This window comes from Tachysurus vachellii, chromosome 5 (assembly GCF_030014155.1).
Source record: "Tachysurus vachellii isolate PV-2020 chromosome 5, HZAU_Pvac_v1, whole genome shotgun sequence".
In the NCBI taxonomy this organism is placed as follows: Eukaryota; Metazoa; Chordata; class Actinopteri; order Siluriformes; family Bagridae; genus Tachysurus; species Tachysurus vachellii.
Genome location: NC_083464.1, coordinates 23,604,377 through 23,623,480, shown reverse-complemented (window position 1 = coordinate 23,623,480; position 19,104 = coordinate 23,604,377). Strand labels below are relative to the sequence as shown.

The 19,104-nt window shown below is 40.3% G+C and overlaps 2 protein-coding genes across 8 annotated transcripts; both read right to left on the bottom strand.

Annotated features, from left to right (window-relative positions):
• Positions 1–2,429: 2,429 nt before the first annotated feature.
• On the bottom strand, positions 2,430–5,955 carry cdca3 (cell division cycle associated 3). 3 transcript variants are annotated; one of them, XM_060870634.1, is made up of 7 exons: positions 5,712–5,955; positions 5,151–5,294; positions 4,924–5,041; positions 4,101–4,708; positions 3,693–4,020; positions 3,467–3,546; positions 2,430–2,728 (listed from the first exon to the last, which is right to left on the bottom strand). In XM_060870634.1, exons 2-7 carry the CDS (start codon positions 5,286–5,288, stop codon positions 2,639–2,641), a joined length of 1,362 nt encoding a protein of 453 aa, XP_060726617.1. In that variant the 5' UTR covers positions 5,289–5,294; positions 5,712–5,955; the 3' UTR covers positions 2,430–2,638. The 3 variants fall into 3 exon arrangements, with proteins under 3 accessions (XP_060726617.1, XP_060726618.1, XP_060726619.1); XM_060870635.1 differs by having other exon boundaries at positions 5,151–5,291; XM_060870636.1 differs by having other exon boundaries at positions 3,708–4,020; positions 5,712–5,947.
• A 312-nt stretch (positions 5,956–6,267) lies between these two features.
• Positions 6,268–19,002, bottom strand: pex5 (peroxisomal biogenesis factor 5). 5 transcript variants are annotated; one of them, XM_060870633.1, is made up of 17 exons: positions 18,743–19,002; positions 16,683–16,839; positions 16,107–16,145; positions 15,502–15,619; positions 15,017–15,160; positions 13,079–13,169; positions 12,542–12,632; positions 11,569–11,691; positions 11,103–11,216; positions 10,561–10,635; positions 10,308–10,427; positions 9,617–9,760; positions 9,418–9,488; positions 9,079–9,300; positions 8,819–8,984; positions 7,387–7,544; positions 6,268–7,261 (listed from the first exon to the last, which is right to left on the bottom strand). In XM_060870633.1, exons 2-17 carry the CDS (start codon positions 16,794–16,796, stop codon positions 7,021–7,023), a joined length of 2,031 nt encoding a protein of 676 aa, XP_060726616.1. In that variant the 5' UTR covers positions 16,797–16,839; positions 18,743–19,002; the 3' UTR covers positions 6,268–7,020. The 5 variants fall into 5 exon arrangements, with proteins under 5 accessions (XP_060726616.1, XP_060726612.1, XP_060726613.1 ...); XM_060870629.1 differs by lacking the exon at positions 11,103–11,216 and having other exon boundaries at positions 18,743–19,000; XM_060870630.1 differs by lacking the exon at positions 11,103–11,216 and having other exon boundaries at positions 18,854–18,994.
• Between the last annotated feature and the right edge of the window lie 102 nt (positions 19,003–19,104).

Here is a 19,104-nt window from a genome sequence, read left to right as displayed (position 1 = left end):
AGCCACCGTGCCCCCCTGCTTAAAGACACACAAGAAAACATGTTTGGAGTTTGCCATGTGGCCGACTCCCCAAGCACACGGATGAAGGTTCTCTGGTCAGATTAGACTAAAATTTTATTTTTTTTGGCCGTCAAGAAAAACACCATATGTGGTATAAACAAATACTTCCTATCACCCCTGAGGACATCATTGGTTTATGGGCAGGGGCTGGAAAGCTAGTCAGAATAAAAGGAAAAATGGATGGCACTAGATACAGGGCATTTTTTTTTGAAGAAAACCTGTTTCAATCTGCCCAAAATTGAGACTAAGAAGGTGGTTTACATTCCAGCAGGACTATGGTCCAAAACATACTGCTAAAGCTTCTCTGGAGTGCTTTAAAATGAATCATTAAATGTATTGGAATCCCCCTCTGTGCTGTGATTGCATTTCAGTATGGCTCTGACTGATGGCAGTGAAATACAGTCAGGTCCATAAATATTGGGACATCAGCACAATCTAACATTTTTGGCTCTATACACCACCACAATGGATTTGAAATGGAACGAACAAGTTGTGCTTTAACTGCAGACTGTCAGCTTTAATTTGAGGGCATTTACATCCAAATCAGGTGAACGGTGTAGGAATTACAACAGTTTGCATATGTGCCTCCCACTTGTTAAGGGACCAAAAGTAATGGGACAGAATAATAATCAAACTTTCACTTTTAATACTTGGTTGCAAATCCTTTACAGTCAATCACAGCCTGAAGTCTGGAACGCATTGACATCACCAGACGCTGGGTTTCATCCCTGGTGATGCTCTGCCAGGTCTCTACTGCAACTGTCTTCAGTTCCTGCTTGTTCTTGCGGCATTTTCCCTTCAGTTTTTTCTTCAGCAAGTGAAATGCACGCTCAATCGGATTCAGGTCAGGTGATTGACTTGGCCAATGCATAACATTCCACTTTTTTCCCTTAAAAAACTCTTTGGTTGCTTTTGCAGTATGCTTTGGGTCATTGTCCATCTGCACTGTGAAGCGCCGTCCAATGAGTTCTGAAGCATTTGGCTTAATATGAGCAAATAATATTGCCCGAAACACTTCAGAATTCATTCTGCTGCTTGTCAGCAGTCACATCAATAAATACAAGAGAACCAGTTCCATTGGCAGCCATACATGCCCACGCAATGACACTACCACTGATGATGTGGTATGCTTAGGATCATGAGCAGTTCCTTTCCTTCTCCATACTCTTCTCTTCCCATCACTATGGTACAAGTTGATCTTGGACTCATCTGTCCATAGGATGTTGTTCCAGAACTGTGGAGGCTTTTTTAGATGTTGTTTGGCAAACTCTAATCTGGCCTTCCTCACCAATGGTTTACATCTTGTGGTGAACCCTCTGTATTCACGCTGGTGAAGTCTTCTCTTGATTGTTGACTTTGACACACATAAACCTACCTCCTGGAGAGTGTTCTTGATCTGGCCAACTGTTGTGAAGGGTGTTCTTCACCAGGGAAAGAATTCTTCAGTCATCCACCACCGTTGTTTTCCGTGGTCTTCCGGTGTTGCTGAGCTCACTGGTGTGTTCCTTCTTTTTAAGAATGTTCCAAACAGTTGTTTTAGCCACACCTAATGTTTTTGCTATCTCTCTGTTGGGTTTGTTTTGTTTTTTCAGCCTAATGATGGCTTGCTCCCCTGTTAGTGACAGCTCTTTGGATCTCATCTTGGAGAGTTGACAGAAACAGATTCCAAATGCAAATAGCACACTTGAAATGAACTCTGGACCTTTTATCTGCTCATTGTAATTAGTATAATGAGGGAATAACACACACCTGGCCATGGAACAGCGTAGAAGCCAATTGGCCCATTACTTTTGGTCCCTTAACAAGTGGGAGGCACATATGCAAACTTGTAATTCCTACACCGTTCACCTGATTTGGATGTAAATGCCCTCAAATTAAAGCTGACAGTCTGCAATTAAAGGACAACTTGTTCGTTTCATTTCAAATCCATTGTGGTGGTGTATAGAGCCAAAAATGTTAGAATTGTGTTGATGTCCCAATATTTATGGACCTGACTGTACAATGCTGACAAGTCTTCAATGGTTATTTTTTTAAAAATTGTAATTATTTGGACCAGAAAAATTACTTTGAATTGATGTAGACACCACTCAGTCCATTCAGCTTTACCAAGATAAAGTTATATTCTATGCCAATGGAATCGACACATACAAATGAACTCTATAGTAAAAGTCATTAGCTATGATCTGGGGAGAAGAAAAAATTAAATAAATAATAATTCAAAAACCCCCCACCGCTACATTAAGCATCCGAACACATCATATACCATATTCTATACTTCATGGAAAACATTTCCAGTACCTTTAATAGTTTGTTACACTTAACACCAAAGCTCCCGAATAAGAACAAATTCTAATGATGTGGACAAACAGTAAAATTAAAATGTTGATTTTATTTACAAATGTTTAGGAAAAAAAAGTAAGACACAGAAAAGATGGCAGAAAAGGAATGTAAAATTACATCCACACAAGGCGCACACACATACAACGTTTATAATTACTGTACAGCTGCTTTCTGAGAGAGAAACTGGGCCTATGTACAGAGTTTATGCTTAGAAATGTAGAACAATTTTGGTCCTGGACTAGTTCTCTTTGTTCAGAGAAAGAATGAGGGCTCTTCGGTCCATTTGTCCAAACCTCTGTTGCTCTGGAGTAGAAACCTTCAGCTTCATCTGCACAGAAGTGAGACAATGTACAGGGTTTTTAAATGAGTACTGAGAACATTATCATCTTTTTTCTGGACAACTGAACTAATTACTGTTTGGCAAGACAAATGATATGTCTGCAAGTAGAACATTTTAGCAGAACTACCACTTTTATAATAAACACTATATAAAGTTATAGGAATGCATTATTCGAATTGAACAGATGCTCTAAATTCATACATGAGGACCACCAGTGATTTGACAACAATGTGATTTTGAATTATAATTTACTAGCTTAGTCACGTTTGCCAAAAAGCTTGCCAGAAATATCCCTGAGGATTCCGACCGAGATCCACGATTTCATAATACAAATGAAGTATCTGAGGATGCTTAAGAATTGACAAAGACACACAGGATTGCAGTTTTGTGACTGTTGTGATCAAATTGCTTGGTTTTGCTTCAGGTTTTTGTTGTTATGCAGATTTGACAACTGCAGAGTTTTCGCAAAAAAAACAACTTGAACTGGAACTGCATGCTTGCAGTTTTACATCTCCTAAACCAGTAACCAGTGAAAAGACACTTATGTAATGTAATTACTTTCTACAGCTGTACTCATGTTGGACACATGAATGGAAGAGGGCTCTGGTTAAAAGCATGTTGATATAAAATCACACATCTTGTATAATGTAGTTGTACAATGTAGACGTGGCTGACTAAAAGTGTGAATAAGTGAGATGAGACAAATACAAGGAATGAGGAATAAACCTGTGCACTGTTTTTTCTGGGTGAATTGGTTTCCTTGAGGATCTGCAAAGGGGACCTGCCTTCACCAATAAGCGTTTTGCCTAAACAGAAGAAACACCTCATTAGTGACAAATCACCAAGCTAGTGTAATAAATTTCACAACAAAAGGGGAAAAAAATCCATCATTCGGTATAAAAAGTACAAACCCTTGCCACACAATATAATTTTTAAAAAAATAAGTAAGTACATGTTTGCAAATTACCTCTCTGCTTTTGTTTGTTGACCACAACCTTATTCTCATTCTCATCAGTGGCTGGTCTGCGGGTGGACAGTGGGGATGAGGGTCCTCTCCCACGGTTCTGAACTCCTCTAGCACGGACACCCGACACGCCAAATCCCACACCCAGCCACTGGGGTTTAAATACAGCCTGGCTCGGGCTGCGGGTGTCAAACCTGGGAAATGTTATACCATGCACCAGGACCTCACTCTTGTTTGGTTCAGAATTGGCAAACACTGGCTTCTCAGGCTGTTTTAGAACTTGCTCTGGCAGAATAGCAGTTTTTTCTACAACAACCTGGGCACAAAAGGTAACATGTTGAAGAGTTGGTTTCAATGACAATATAAACTTTCGTGCTCTTAAGTAAAAAAACATACCTCCTGCTCAGGTGACTGTGGCAGGTCAGTAGTGCTTGGTGGCAAGATGGCTTCTTGGACTGGAACAGGAGCAGACTGTATGGGATCACAGTTGATGCAAGGCTGTGCAGAAGAATGATTCACATCTTGCCTGTCCTCCAATGGAGGAAGAGGTGTGCAAGGACGCTCCTCAGCGGAGGGGAAGAACTCTGGCGAGTAAACACCCTCACGGCAGCCGAGCATGCTGAGACTGAGCTCACGCTTAAGGGGAGACCCAGCCATAAGGACAGCCTCCTCAGCCTCATCAATAGTGGTGTCAGCATCGGCCCCAACCTCCAACTGAGCCTCACTGACCACCACAAATGGACTGCTGCAGAAGGAGACATAACCCCTGGAAGAGCTGAAATCTTTCGGAGTAGATGGACATTTGATAGGCCCATTAAGAGAGTCATAGGAATGAGGTGGGAGGAGGGGCTCATTGGAGCTCAGTTCTTCTTTCTGCTCTACATTAGGCAGGCTATGATGTTCCATAAATGACACGGGTGGGGGAGGAGTGGGGACGGAGTCTCCAACCATCACATCGTTAAGGAAGAATGTGCTCAACCGACGAGCCAGTGAGGTGACTGTTACTGCAAAACAAACAGAGGAAGACAGGTTTTTAATTAAAGGCTCTGGTGCAAAATCTAGTTCTGGTTTCCCCTTAATTACATATTCTAAACCTCAGGAAGATCAGACTATGATCTCTTTAAACAAGCACTCTTGTACTCTTTAAAGATCATGTCTGGCTTGTATAAAAAGATTGGCTTGGTGCAACCTGGTTATAATTTTCAGTATGATAACTTACCTTTCATGCTGTCCTTTAGTGGTGTGCGAGCAACGCCAACGGTAGGTGAACGCGGATCAACAAACACAGGGCCAACTGATTCTTGAACCTCTTGGATTGTAGATGCTACGCCATTCACCTGCAACACAATATGGCACAGAAATGTTCACAGCAAAAGGAATACAGAATACAGTTACCTAATTTCAGAAAAACAATGAATAACAGGTGACTAACTGGCTAGGTGTTACCTGTATAGGTGTACGGTTGATCTCGCAGGAGGGAGATCGAGGATCTGCGAGATGGGCTAAGCGTTGATTTTTGAGACGCTGAATCAGCTCTGGCTTGGTCGTTGATTCCACAGCCATCTTGCTCTCACTGGTACCCATGATCTGCTTTTGTTTCAAAGTTATAGGGGAAAATAATGTGTTTGGATGCAGGAAAATTAAAAACATGAAATCCAAAAGCTTGTGAATACTCATGGAACATGCAGAAGGAAATAAAAGATAAATAAGAAACAAAAGGGTGAGTTTATAAGATTGTCTAAGAAAAACTAATTTTCACTTGCTGACTGAATGGTGGTAAAAAGAAAAAAAAAAAATTTAAAATAGTTAATTACTAGGTACTTATCTCACACACACACACACACACACACACACACACACACACACACACACACACACACACACACACACACACACACACACACACTCTTTGTTAGCCACCACACTGTTAACATAAATAAATAAACTAGCTCCTGAATCAAACAAGTAAACAAACAACATTTAAGCAGTTTAAGTCCCAATACCCACCTGAAACTACTGTGTTCCACACAAACCTTTCCTTCGGTGACCCTTTCCTCGGTTTACCTCTTTTTAAACCTCGTAAAGTAAACTGTAAAACTGTAAACAAGCCGAGAGACAAATATACTGAGTTGTTACTAACCCGCTACACGACACCCAGGTGCGCTGCTCACAAACAGCCACAGCGACTATTTAAACCGCGTGCAGCGCATTTGGGGCAATTTTCAAACCAGCCAATGAGAGACTGCGCACGTGCCGGCGTCCGCCTCACTGATTGGTTCAGAGTTTCCCATTCAGTGGGTGTTTTAAACGATTTGAAAATAACACACCACGCCTACTGAGTGTAAATAAACAGATTGTTGTTTACACCAAAACATATATTTTTATTTTAAAAGCAATCTCAAAATTTTACTCATCTTCCCACACATTAATGTAATATGAATGACATATTGAAGTATTGCTGACTATTATTTATGACATATCTTAATATTCTTAATCTATAATAAAACAATACACACACACACACACACACACACATACACACACACACACAGATACATGATCATTAATTTAAAGTTTTATTGCTTGGGTTACACATATAATCGTACAGTCAGTTGGCTAGATTCAAATAATAATAATAATTATAATAATAATACAATTATGGTACACAAGATGGCAGCATTTACAATTAAGCAAATTTATTTACAGCAGGATTATTTATCAAATTAGATAAAAAGCAAAAGAGAAATGGCGAACATGCATCCTCAAATTTCTCATCCTTTTTTCATTATTTTCTTGTTGGCAATAACTACCATCTCTATACGGTCTTAGAAATCATGGTTAGTAACGCTTCCTAAAAGTATCACACACAAACCGGTCTCTTTAGTCTTTGTTTTCACCAAAGGCAATCACATGATCAGTACTTGAAATAGAACCTCTTTTTAGTGAAATAACTGTCCTCGAGTAGTTGGAATGTAACCACGACATACCATATCAATGATTAACAAAATGAGAAAAACACCACACTCTGTGCACAAGAACCTTCTGAATAATGTAATGTAATGATGTAGCATTTTCAAATGTTACACCCATTTCTCAAGAATAGCCATCAATTATCGCTAGTCTATCTGTCCATTCAGAGCATTTAGTGCATGTGTTGAGTGTTTTACACTCTTTAGAGTCCTTCCTTCCTCTTTGTTCTTGTCGTCCATCTCAAGGACTCTCTTTGTTCCTTCAACTACTCTTCTGTACTTCCAAAACACTTCTCCCCACACTCGCATGCTACCAACTCCCTCCACCCCTGTCCCCTCTCCCTCCTTCAGTCCGTCTCTCCGTCCCTCTGGCAGAAGTGTGCCAGCAGTGTGTCCAGATCTCGCCGGTCAGCAGCAGCATACAACGAACTCTCTCCCATCATGCTCAATGCCATACGCAGGGTGGACCAGATGTTATCTGACATTATGGTGGTGGCGGAGCCTGGTGCTCGACTCGCACCTCCTTCCACGTCACCAGCAGCCTGCCTCTGAAGAGAGAGCGCCTCCAGGAAATGCTCCACTGCTTCTCTGAGACAGATACAGAGCAACACATGAAAAAGGAAAAAGCAGGAAGGACAGTGATTGCAATAAGGAAAAGCTGATTTGTACATATATACAGCAACATACAGTAGCATTCAGTGGAGTAAACTTACCTGTGAGCTCCCAGATTAACACAGCTAATCCCCAGATTGTAACGGCTGCGCACAAACCCAGGCTGCAGCTCAAGCGCCCTTCTATAGGCAGCAACGGCCTCCTCAGAACGATTTCCGTTAGCTAGAGTAGCTCCTAATTTATTCCACAACAAATAATCCTGCAAGTAAATTAGAACAGACCGAGACAACAGTTTGGCAGAGTAGAGAAGACTTCCTTTATTCCTCTATCTATACCTATGCCAATACAGAAAATCCAAAAATTTGAGGGCATTTCACAGAATTTATCAATTTTATTTCCAAAATAAGACTGTGCAAAAACAACAATAGCATGACTATGCTTACATTTACAGCTTTGTTAAGATTAGTTTATAAAGAACAAGCAGGACAGAGTGAGAGATTTTGGGCGTCATATTGGTGCAGGCTCAAATCTGATTTTGCCATATTGTGTTGCTACTTTATTTGGGTTTAAGGCAACTACTTCTTTGTGCTTGTTACTCAGCATTTCACTGGATTTAGCTCAGCAATGATGGCTCTGGGCTTCTGACCAGAAGGTTTCAAGTTCAAATCCTAGTACCTTTCACAGTTGGGGCCTTGGACATGAGCCTACCTTTTCATTTGTTCATTTGAATTTTAAGACACTGTGGATAAAGGTGTCTGCTAAATAATAAATGTAAAAAGGTTTCCTTAAGGTTCTCCTTCCAACTCCCATAAACATGTCCGTAGCTACTGCACTAAATTTCCCTGTAGGTGTGAATGAGTATATGAATGTGTATCGTGTAATATAGTGGGTGCATAGACAAAATATATAAACACTACTCATTCTCCTTCTTCTTCTTCCACTTCCGGCTTTTCCCGTTAGGGGTCACCACAGCGAGTCATCTGTTTCCACCTAACTCTATCCTCGGCATCCTTTACTCTCACACCAGTTAACTCCATGTCCTTTTTTAACACGTCTATATATCTCCTCTTTGGTCTTCCTCTTGATCTCTTACCTGGCAGCTCCATCTCCACCATCCTTCTACCAATAAAACCATCACCCTCGTCTGTACATGTCCAAACCATCTCAATCTAGCCTCTCTGACCTTGTCCCCAAAACAGCCAACCTGAGCTGTCCCTCTGATGTGCTGCTTCCTAATCCTGTTCATCCTCAACATCCTCATCTCTGCCTTATGTCTTTTCCTCACTGCTACAGTCTCTAACCCATACATATATTTTATACATTACACACCTATATAATCTACACATTTTATTCAATGTTTTTTTGTTCTATTACAGCATGCAGATGAATGAGAGCCAAATATATGAGGAGGCAGAAAAGCAGTTGCAAGTTGTTCCACAGCATGTATTTCTCAAACTAAAAATGAAGGCATTGCATGAAGCTTTTAGTTGATTTGGTACCTGTAAATACTATATTGTGTGTGTGTGTGTGTACCTGTGGAGTAACAGACAAGGCGGCAGTAAAACAGTCCACTGCCTTGTCATACTCTCCACTCAAGTTGAAGAGAACTCCAAGGCCGCACTGCAGCTGAGGGTCGACCCGCGTTGGATCTGCACCCGCCGCGCTCAGAAACAAAGTCTGCACCTCATTAAACAATGCCCTGAGAGACAGAAAAAAAGCGATTCAATATCCATTCCACACTTTACCCAAAAAGTCCACTATCACTTCTGACAAAATCATGAAAATCTCTGTACTCAGGCAGCAGTGATCCGAATCTCTCCCTCTCCTTCTCTCTCTCTCGAACACCTTCTGCCTCCTTCTCACTGTCCCTTTGCTCAAGAATATGCCGGTACTTTGGATTGTGTCTCAGCCAATCACGAAGTGTCTCGCAGGCTTGCCGGTGCAGTGATTCGTTAGTGAAGCTGACTGCTAGAGCCATGAGAGCTGTCAAATTGTCTTTCTGCAGCTCTATACACCTGAATGCAAGATAACGGGAGGAACATAAACGAGTATAAATAGAGCAATAAAAAAATCATGCAGTTAGAAACCAAAAATTCTGGAAAGTTTGGAAAGGTGTGTGTCTCTTCTCTGACCTGCGGAGGGCGCTGATGGCTGCAAACTCTTGCTCGTTCTCTGCTTGGCATGTTCCCAGATACTGCCAGGCCTGAGGTGTAATAGAAACAAAACATCTGATTTGCAGAGGTGCATATGGAGAGACAGAGATAACTAATAAGCAAAAAAATACAGATCGTTATTCTAATGTTTTAGCACTGAATTAGCTATAGGACTAACCAGCTGGTTGTCTGGTTCTCTCTGCACCGCACTCTCAAACAGGCGCACGGCTCCAGGGATGTCCCCGGCTTCCATTCTCTTCACTCCCTCCGTCAGCGGGTCCTCGTGGGACAAGTACGGATTCTCTTCCTCAAACTGATAACCCTGAGAAAATCAGTAAATCAAGCACACGAGTTAACAGACACAGTGCACTACATTACATTACTGTAAGCATGTTTAGAAAAGAAAACATATGCACAGTATCAATACCTTATAACTTATGTCACAAAGAAACAATATAAAGGCATTAGGCAAAACTAATAGACATAGATTCATTTGTGGTATAAAGAATATTAAAAAAAAACAATGCAATGTTTTTCATGCATATGGACAAAGTTGGATATTTCCACCAGTATTACAACACCACAAGCCTTAAAGCTTTAGAGGTTTAAAATATGAATAATGTATCCATGTTATTATTTGGTAAATAGATGCATGTACGGATCTCCTGCATAAACACAAAATATATAACACTCATTTATAAACAGTAACTACAAGCTTGTGATAAACCACCCAGTAAAATGGTTCATATGGGACTGAAATTATATGATGAAAATGTGAATATTCAGAATTATACATGCAGCACGAGTTGAACCAAAGGCTTTCCTCAAAAGTGAATTGAGAAGCTTTTGTGTAGGTGTACGCAAACTACCTTGTCATATGAGGTGCTGAGCAGCTGGTCAAAGTCAGACAGCCATGGATGAGCCTCAGCATCTCTCTTAGCCATCTCCTCCCACTCCTCCTGCAGCTTCTCCCAGAAATCGATATCACTCTGAGCGTGTACACACACACACACACACACGCGCACAGACGCATGGACGCACACACAAAAAAAACTGTTAACACACTTTAACTGTTGCTACATTCAGCAAAACTGAAATAAATGCATGTGTGTACTCGAATACCTCCACGGCAGCTTTAGCCTGCTGAAAATCAGGACCGGACGTAGTGAACTCGTCTACCCAGGACTCGGCAGATACCTGAAGAAGGGAACCAGATGGTCCTCATAATGCATTATAACCATCTTGTTCCACTTACAAATGGGGATGATGGGAACAGGGAAAAGGTAAATGAGGGCAAGACAAAAAAGGAATTGCCTAGAAGAGAAAGCATCTTACCCTCATTAATCTTTCTTTCTATACATCTATAGAGGCGCTTGCCCTTAAATGAAAAGTCAAGCAGTGTTATTGTGCTTTGAGGAACTGAGTGGATCTAATGAAAGGCAGCCATTTTGTGCAAATTTGCTTTCAGAGAATGCAAGCGATAGCAAAATGGCTTGCATCAAGGAAGCACAAAGAGTAAACAGAATTATAAAGCAGCAAACATACAAGATTAAAAAAAAAAAAAAATCTATTTTTAAATAAGAAATGGACCCCAGCATATTAAAGACAAATTAAAAAAAAAAAAGGACCATTGTGTTTATGTTGCCAAGCAGCAGGGGTCGTACCTGACCGATGAGATAAGCCCACTGTTCTGCCTGTTTAGCTTTATCTTGGTCATTCTTCTCTCTGCACTCTCCAGTTTCCACTTGTACAGTCCCTCCCCCTGATTCCTTCAGGAACTGTGCAGCCATTATGGGGGCAGGTGGGAGGGACAGGTGTGTTATGGGTTTGGTTGTGGGTTCGATGTGGAGTTAAGTATGGATTGAGGTAAATGTGTCAAGAAGAAGCCAGACAAACAAAGCATTTTACAGTAATAACTCCTATAAGTGACATGTCAGTGTGTTATAGCTGAGGGAGAATTTTAAGTAATAAACTACTATTTATTACTTAAAACCCAAAAGAAAGTTACTTGTGACAGAAGCACAAGGCAAGGGTGATTGTCTAATCGTTTTTAATTCACACTAAACAGCATGAGCTCAAATGGCTGCTGGCTGCACATGCCCTCTTTATGAGTTTGGTTAGGGCTCGTACCTGCGTGAAGCTGGACGCCCAGTTCTGTGCCTCCCTGGCCTGTGCTTTATCAGCGAGCTGCTTTCCTGCTCTGTCCTCCACAGCCACACTGCCCTCGCCAATCTGCCTAACAAATCGTAGGAACTGCACAATGACAACAACAACAACAATGGCCATTACTCTCCTACAGCTCGTTGTTCACACAAGGGAATTCAGTCAAGACGTGTTGAACAGACACACATCCTTACATGCCAACGTTGCCATGACGACACTAATCACACAGCAAAGCAAAACAAGCAGGACTCGAGACAAAACACTACGCTACTAAAAAATGCATTGACAATGCAAAGTAAAATAGGGAATGGAAATACATTTTTACATAAAAAGAGGAGGGTGTCATAACAAGTGAGGTGCAGTTTCACAAAAAAACAACACCTTGGCTGAAGGGTCCAGTCACTCAGAATTAATATGCGTACAGGCCAAAAAAAAAATGTGAAAGATCTAACCTTCTAAAAAAAAATCTCCTCCTTAGTTTCTTTACTAATTTACAAATCAGTACAAAAAAAGCGGAAAAAATTTAAGAAGATGTGGTGCCATAATTTCTGCACTCTAGAGACTGCCGTGAGTGAAAATCCCACTGAGATCATATGTTCCCCCAATCTGACGTCCTGTATCTGTATGATTTTATGCATTGTGCCCATGCCACGTGATGGGTTTATTGGATAATTGTGTAAATGTGCATGTGTACAAGTTTTCATATTACATATATCATGAGGATACGTATATTCAGTCCAGTGTGTCCAAACTTATGTCTGGTCTCTCAATCCAGCATAGTAGCATGGGCTAAATATTTCTGAGAATAAGCTGCAGTTATCAAAATAGAGAATTTACCCATGTTTTGTCCCCTTCAGAAGTGTTTTTAAAATTCAAATAAAGTAGTAGAAAATACATGAAAGGTGCAGAAGGAGAAGCGTACATCAAATAACCGGCTGACCTCTGAGTTTTGCAGCTTGGGGTCATCGACCTTTGCGAGAAGCTCATTAGCCGTTTGCTTCAGCTCTTCCCCTGTTTGGTACTCTTTTGTCCTAATGGGTTATAAAAACAAATAAATAAATAAAAACATAGAAAACTTCGTATCTATCTTCACAGTGAAATTTACAATTAAAAAAAAAAAAACCCTGCCATAAAATACATCTGCAGGTCATTAAGACTCATTCACAGCTACTTCAGGCAGTCTGATAGACTAAGTAAGAACTCTGCTCCGTTAATCTTTTCCCCTTTATTCAGGTTACATTCCATATTTATTTGCCAAGGACGTGATCCACGCATCTACCAACAGACTGTTCTGCTTATATTACTCTTCTAAGCCTCTGGGTTAAAATTCTCTCGTTCTGTTGAAAAGTGGTTCTGCATTTAAATCTGTAAATGCAGAGCAACATTTTCCAACCTTGACTTACTTGAGTTAACGCTTTCTAAACTTTATTACATTCTCTCAGCTTTCCACATATTTCCATTGAATAAAGTCTCTCACCATTCTTTCTCCTGTTCCTTCTCTCCCAGATCTCCCAACCATAGCTTCTCCTCTGACTGTTCCAGATACTCTTCAGCCCATCGCCCAGGGTCTGGGAAAGCACAGAAATAGATGGAGTGTGGAGAGTGGTTGTAATGTGATGACTGATCAGTGTATATACATAATCCTAAAAATAATATATGTATATAATAATAATATACGTCGCTCTGCATAAGGGTGTCTGCCAAATGCCGTAAATGTAAACAATCCTCTCTGAAATTATTACAATTGTAAGGCCGGGTTTGTTTGGGGGTTTTTTTGCTATACTTTAAAGGTGGGGTGTACGATGTTTTAAAAATACTTCAGAAAACTGAGTCGGGCCAACTAACAAAACAAACGTGGAGCCAATTAGCAGAAAGGGGCGGGTCTTGTCAATATGCGGCGGACAGAGTGTTCAGTGCTCATGTCTGACATTAGCAGAAAGCGAGTGAAAGATTGACATGGTGGATAAAAACGAAACGGAGCTAAACCTTTCACGGTACAACACAGTGTACTACAAAAACACATTTGTATTACCATAGTATTACTCATTGAGTTCATTTATTGAAAAAATATCCCCTAGGCCAGCTGCAGGTTCCGCCATAATAGTTGACTGGGTTGCGTATATATTGGGGGCAGAGCTATCAAAACAGGGGTGACAACCATTTGCGTTAGGAACGTGTTTGTTTTGGTGATTTCAAATGTCAACATTGGCTTTTAAACATCGTGCACCCCACCTTTAAGCACTGGAACAGATAGACCTTGTTTCCTATGACTGTATAAATCCAGAGACTCAACGACATCACCAGTGTTGCATTCTTTTTTTTGTGATGATTCGGGAAATACTGCTCAATTGGGTCGAGGTCTGGTGATTAACCTGGCCAGTCCAAAACTTTAAACTTCTCTCTCTGGTAAAGTTCACTGACATGTTGGCAGTGTAATGAAGATCACTGGCTCGCTGCATTAAGACATTCCTCCCAATTACCTGGAAGTTTACTCTTAGTACCATAAATGCTGTGGCTCATCTCATTAATTCATTTTGCAAATTTGAATCTGGTCTTAAGATTCTTGATATATGGAAATGGTATGTTTTCTTGGAAAACTCTTAAAAAAAACTCGTAGAAAAACACTAATATTTATAGAAATAAAGAAATAAAGATTCAGAAATGTGTTATTAACTTACACTGTATACAGCCTAAAACGTATGTACTTTCACAACTGCATTTATTTACAGCATTTGCCAGACAATTTTATCCAAAGTGACTTAGATTTTCTCTCATTTTACACAACTGAAGAGTTAAGGGCCTTGCTCAACCCTCACTACAATATCGAAAGAAGTGTCTAGAATGTCTTTGCGTGCTGTAGCATAGTAACAGGGCCAAACGTTTTCCAGCATGACAGTATCTCTATGTACAAATCTCTATGTACAAAAGGTTTATTAAGACATAGTATGCCAAAATTGGAGTGAAAGAACTTGGAGTGAAAGTGCACAGAGCCCTGACACGGAACAGTGACCGCACACCAGACTCCCTCACCTGACATCAGTGCCTGACCTCACTAATGCTCTTGTGGCTGAATGGACAAATCCCTATAGAAAACCTTCCGAGAAGAGCGGATGCTGTTACAGCAATAAAGGTGTGACTATATTAGTAATGGGAAATCCAACCATGATGGACGAGTGTCTAGAAACATCTGGCAATATAGTAAAAAAGCGAGTGAGAGCATGACCACATTCACTGCATCAAATCGGGTTATGCTAACCCTGTAAAATGTAGTAGATTATTACATTATTAATAAATAACATCCACACTTTTAATCTTCAGTTCATCAATCACTGTAATGCATATAAAAAAAAATGCTTCTTTATTCGATAAAATAATACAGGATCAAAGCTGTATGACAAGATGTATGATGACTAACCTGCCACGTCATTAATGAACTCTCTGGTCCAGTCAGCGTCTGCTGCATCAAAGCCTGCCTGGGCTGGAGACACTGCAGAGTCAGCGCCAGACAGGAACTCTGCTGCCCAGTCACCCGATAGTGCCAATGCGGCTACGTCTGGAGCTGCAGGCAGAATGTTTTAACATCTTACACCTTACATCATGTTCTAGTAGTACTATAATGGCAATTGATCAGAAGTGGATGCAGAGCTGTGGCTTTTAATAGAAGACAAAATGATGCTATCTTTTTGTTACTAACTTTACTATAAATAGCTTGTAGATGACAATGTGACTAAGTCAGTTCATGGCATAAATATGATGTCTCCAGGATGTGCTTGCTGTAAAATGACATACAGTGGCACCTTGACTGAATTTAAAAGGAGGGTCATTTGTGCAGTTCTTCAGATTAGCTACTGACACTGTTAAAATACTGTGTGTGTGTGTTTTTTTTTATAATAGTGTTACCTCTTTGCGGGGCCTGTCTGTAGCTCTGCTGGTCGATTTGCTGCATTTCTTCCAAAAGCTGACCCATGTCAAAACTGTGGGGAGGTCGTGGGGGTGCCTGTAGAAACTCATTCACCAGCTGGAATTAAAGAATTAAAGAAGATGACTGTTCACTGGCAGCTGAAATAGCCCCAGATGACTGAAACTGAGTAACATTATCCATAAACAATTACAACAAATTCAAGCTTGTTTGCATCTGTTAAGAGTGTAAAGATAAATAGCAGTGGTAACATCTTACAACGCCGATACATACATAATCATGTCACCAAAAACTACACGCAAGGTGTAGTGTGCTAAGGGTCCTAATCAGTGCACATGATACTGATTCACCACCTAGAGAGCTATAGCGCTACTAGACGAATACTAGCAGGTCTAATATAACTTATTCTCATGGATACCAGAGGGTTTCACGAACGAACATTGGCAGTGATGTGGAGGCTAACTGAAGGAATTTCACAAAACGATATACGACAAAAAAAAAAATCAACATTTTACATAAATGCACAAAAACAAAATGTAAAATAAAATACAGTAATGTGTTAATATCAATATAAATAAATAGATACCTCTTCTTCAGTGGCTATTTCAATCGGCGTAGGGGGGATCTAAGTGGAAAGACAGTCACAGAGAAGCATTTAGTGAGTCCACTGATTGCTGACCGAATATGTCATTATGTCAGTTTGTCAAACCCCATAAACATGGTTGCAGTACCTTAAAATGTTTAGTAAAATCAGCCTTGAAAACATTTTTTGTTTCATAATCCATCTTAACACCAGAGAGTAAAATGTTTTCTTTTCATTACGGAATTAGAGATCAAAAGCATATAACGGACCATGAAACTAGAAAATAATGTATGCTGTGTGATAAACCTAAAAAGAACAAAATTTACTGCATACTATGTACAGACTAGTGTCTGATTGTATAATCAGGAGATTCGTTTAGACAGCATTAATTATATAAGAAATAATGAATGAAGAATAGTGTTTGTTTACGATGACAGTGTGTGTAACTAAGAAATAATAATGCTCTTTTCTGTTGTAGTATGTCCCAGGCCTTGCATACGTTTTGCCAAACACTCACAAGTTCCTTCAAACATGGATTTAATGCATAAATACAAATTAGGATGCAGCAAAACTACTTACGGTGGGTGTTGACCTATGTCTCCAAGCCCCACCTTCTTGAGTCATGTGACTGGTCAATTTCATGAGGGGATTGGCTCCCCCACATTCCGCCTCTACCAGCTCCCGCATCGCCATAGCAACACAGGGTCAGGACGGCTTTGACGGCTCCTTGAATTTTCTAGGAATAAATGCAGCGTTAATGTCAAAACACAACTTTAGATGAGTGAGTCTTATAACAAAATAACTCTAGAGTAGAATACCAAACAGGTTCATACTGTATATCCTTTAGATAATATCTGATTATAAGAGGTTACATCATTGTCTTTGTCACAATTAGTCACGTCATCTAAATTTCCACTGGCATTAATACACGCCGCATAATCTGATTACGGTCGAAGGAATAAGGAATCAGAAACCTATTAAAAAGGTGGACACTCAACAGAAGAAGTACACAAGACTGGAAAAGCTGGTGAAAATGTGTTTTTGTACATGTGTATAATAATAATAATAATAATTATTATTATTATTATAACCTGCTTCATGCTTATGACACGAACTACGACTATGAGGACTCCTTCAAAAAGTGTAACAAAGGAACTCATGAGAAAATTTCAGATCTCTCACTTTTTTAAGGACCATGACGCGTGACCAAGTCACGACTAATACCTCAAACCCGGGACACTCCTGTCAATGCAGCTGTACACAAGAACTGGGTTTTCATCCCAGAGGCCACCAGTTCAACTCATTGACTGTGAAGAACATTTTTTTAGCATGCAATACGTTATCACTGTGATCATTAGGACACATGATGCAACTTCTCTCTTCTACTCTGAAATGCATTTACCTACTGTATATACAGACCCTTACATAACTCCTCCAGTCTAAGGCAGTAATAATTCTCTCACTCACTCACTCATTTTCTACCGCTTATCCAAACTACCTCGGGTCACGGGGAGCCTGTGCCTATCACAGGCGTCATCGGGCATCAAGGCAGGATACACCATGGACGGAGTAGTAATAATTCTTATACATATTTATTGTATTTCTGCACCATTTGCACTCTTACTCTAGGTACATTATATTGCCATTAGAAAACTCCATTTCTTTGTTGCCACTCATTTGTATTTAGGTGTTATAATTAATAATAAAGGGGGCACAGTGGCTTAGTGGTTAGCACGTTCGCCTCACACCTCCAGGGTCGGGGTTCGATTCCTGCCTCCACCTTGTGTGTGTGGAGTTTGCATGTTCTCCTCATGCCTCGGGGGTTTCCTCCGGGTACTCCAGTTTCCAAAGACATGCATGGTAGGTTGATTGGCATCTCTGGAAAATTGTCCCTAGCGGGTGTGTGTGTGTCCCCTGCGATGGGTTGGCACTCCGTCCAGGGTGTATCCTGCCTTGATGCCCAATGACGCCTGAGATTGGCACAGGCTCCCCGTGACCCGAGGTAGTTCAGATAAGCGGTAGAAAATTAATGAATGAATGAATGAACGAATGAATGAATGAATAATAAACATATGTGCTGAGTGAAGTCCCATCCTTTGTGTGTTCAGGTACACTGTGTACTGCCACCTGGTTCAGATAGAGATTCTAATATTTGTACAATAAGCTTGTCCTGTCCTGACCAAAGCCCATTATTAGTGAATAAACAACACACTTGTTTACACTTTTACATACTGTAAGCATCCTAGATATCACCTGTGATCTGTAAAAAACAATATCTGTCACAGCATTTGTTTTTGTTAAGATGCAGTAGATCTTTTTTGCCCGTATTTTTACATCGGCTAGTTAAATACATCAATAATTTAACTGTACAAATTTACACAACAGCTAACAAACTAGTTGGCTCAGGTGTGTCACTGGCTCAATGTCCATATTGCTAGCTAATAATCAATAGGTGCTTAAAAGAGCCAAGAGTTAGCAATGTTTGGTAGCTAAAGTAGCTAACGTTTTTGTTTTTTCAGCAGAACACACTAATAATATAGATAGAACAGTAACACAGACATGGATAATATTAGTTAATAACGCTAGCATATCAATGTAGCTATTCGGCTAGTTTATTTAGCTAGCTATTTCAGACTCACCGCTGCGTCGTTCTCCAGGCGTTGTGGCTGTTAACTCAGCTTAATAAGACTAATAAACAGCTTAAACGATTCAACGAAATATCTGACACTTATAAAATAAATTATACGAACCTAAACTGCAGTACGTGCTTTTCTGATTCAGGAAACGTGGCTAAATCTATATGTTTAGGCTCCTATTTGACCCAAAGCAAGAGGTGAAGCAGCTACATGAAGCAAAACGCTATTCACAAACACATGGAGCGCCAGTGGTTTGTTCACTGGGAATACAGATAGTGCGTAGGTTACGCCGAGACTACGCAAACTTCCTAAAATGACAGCACGTATGTACCTCGTTGTGGTACATAATGTCAAGACACAAAGTC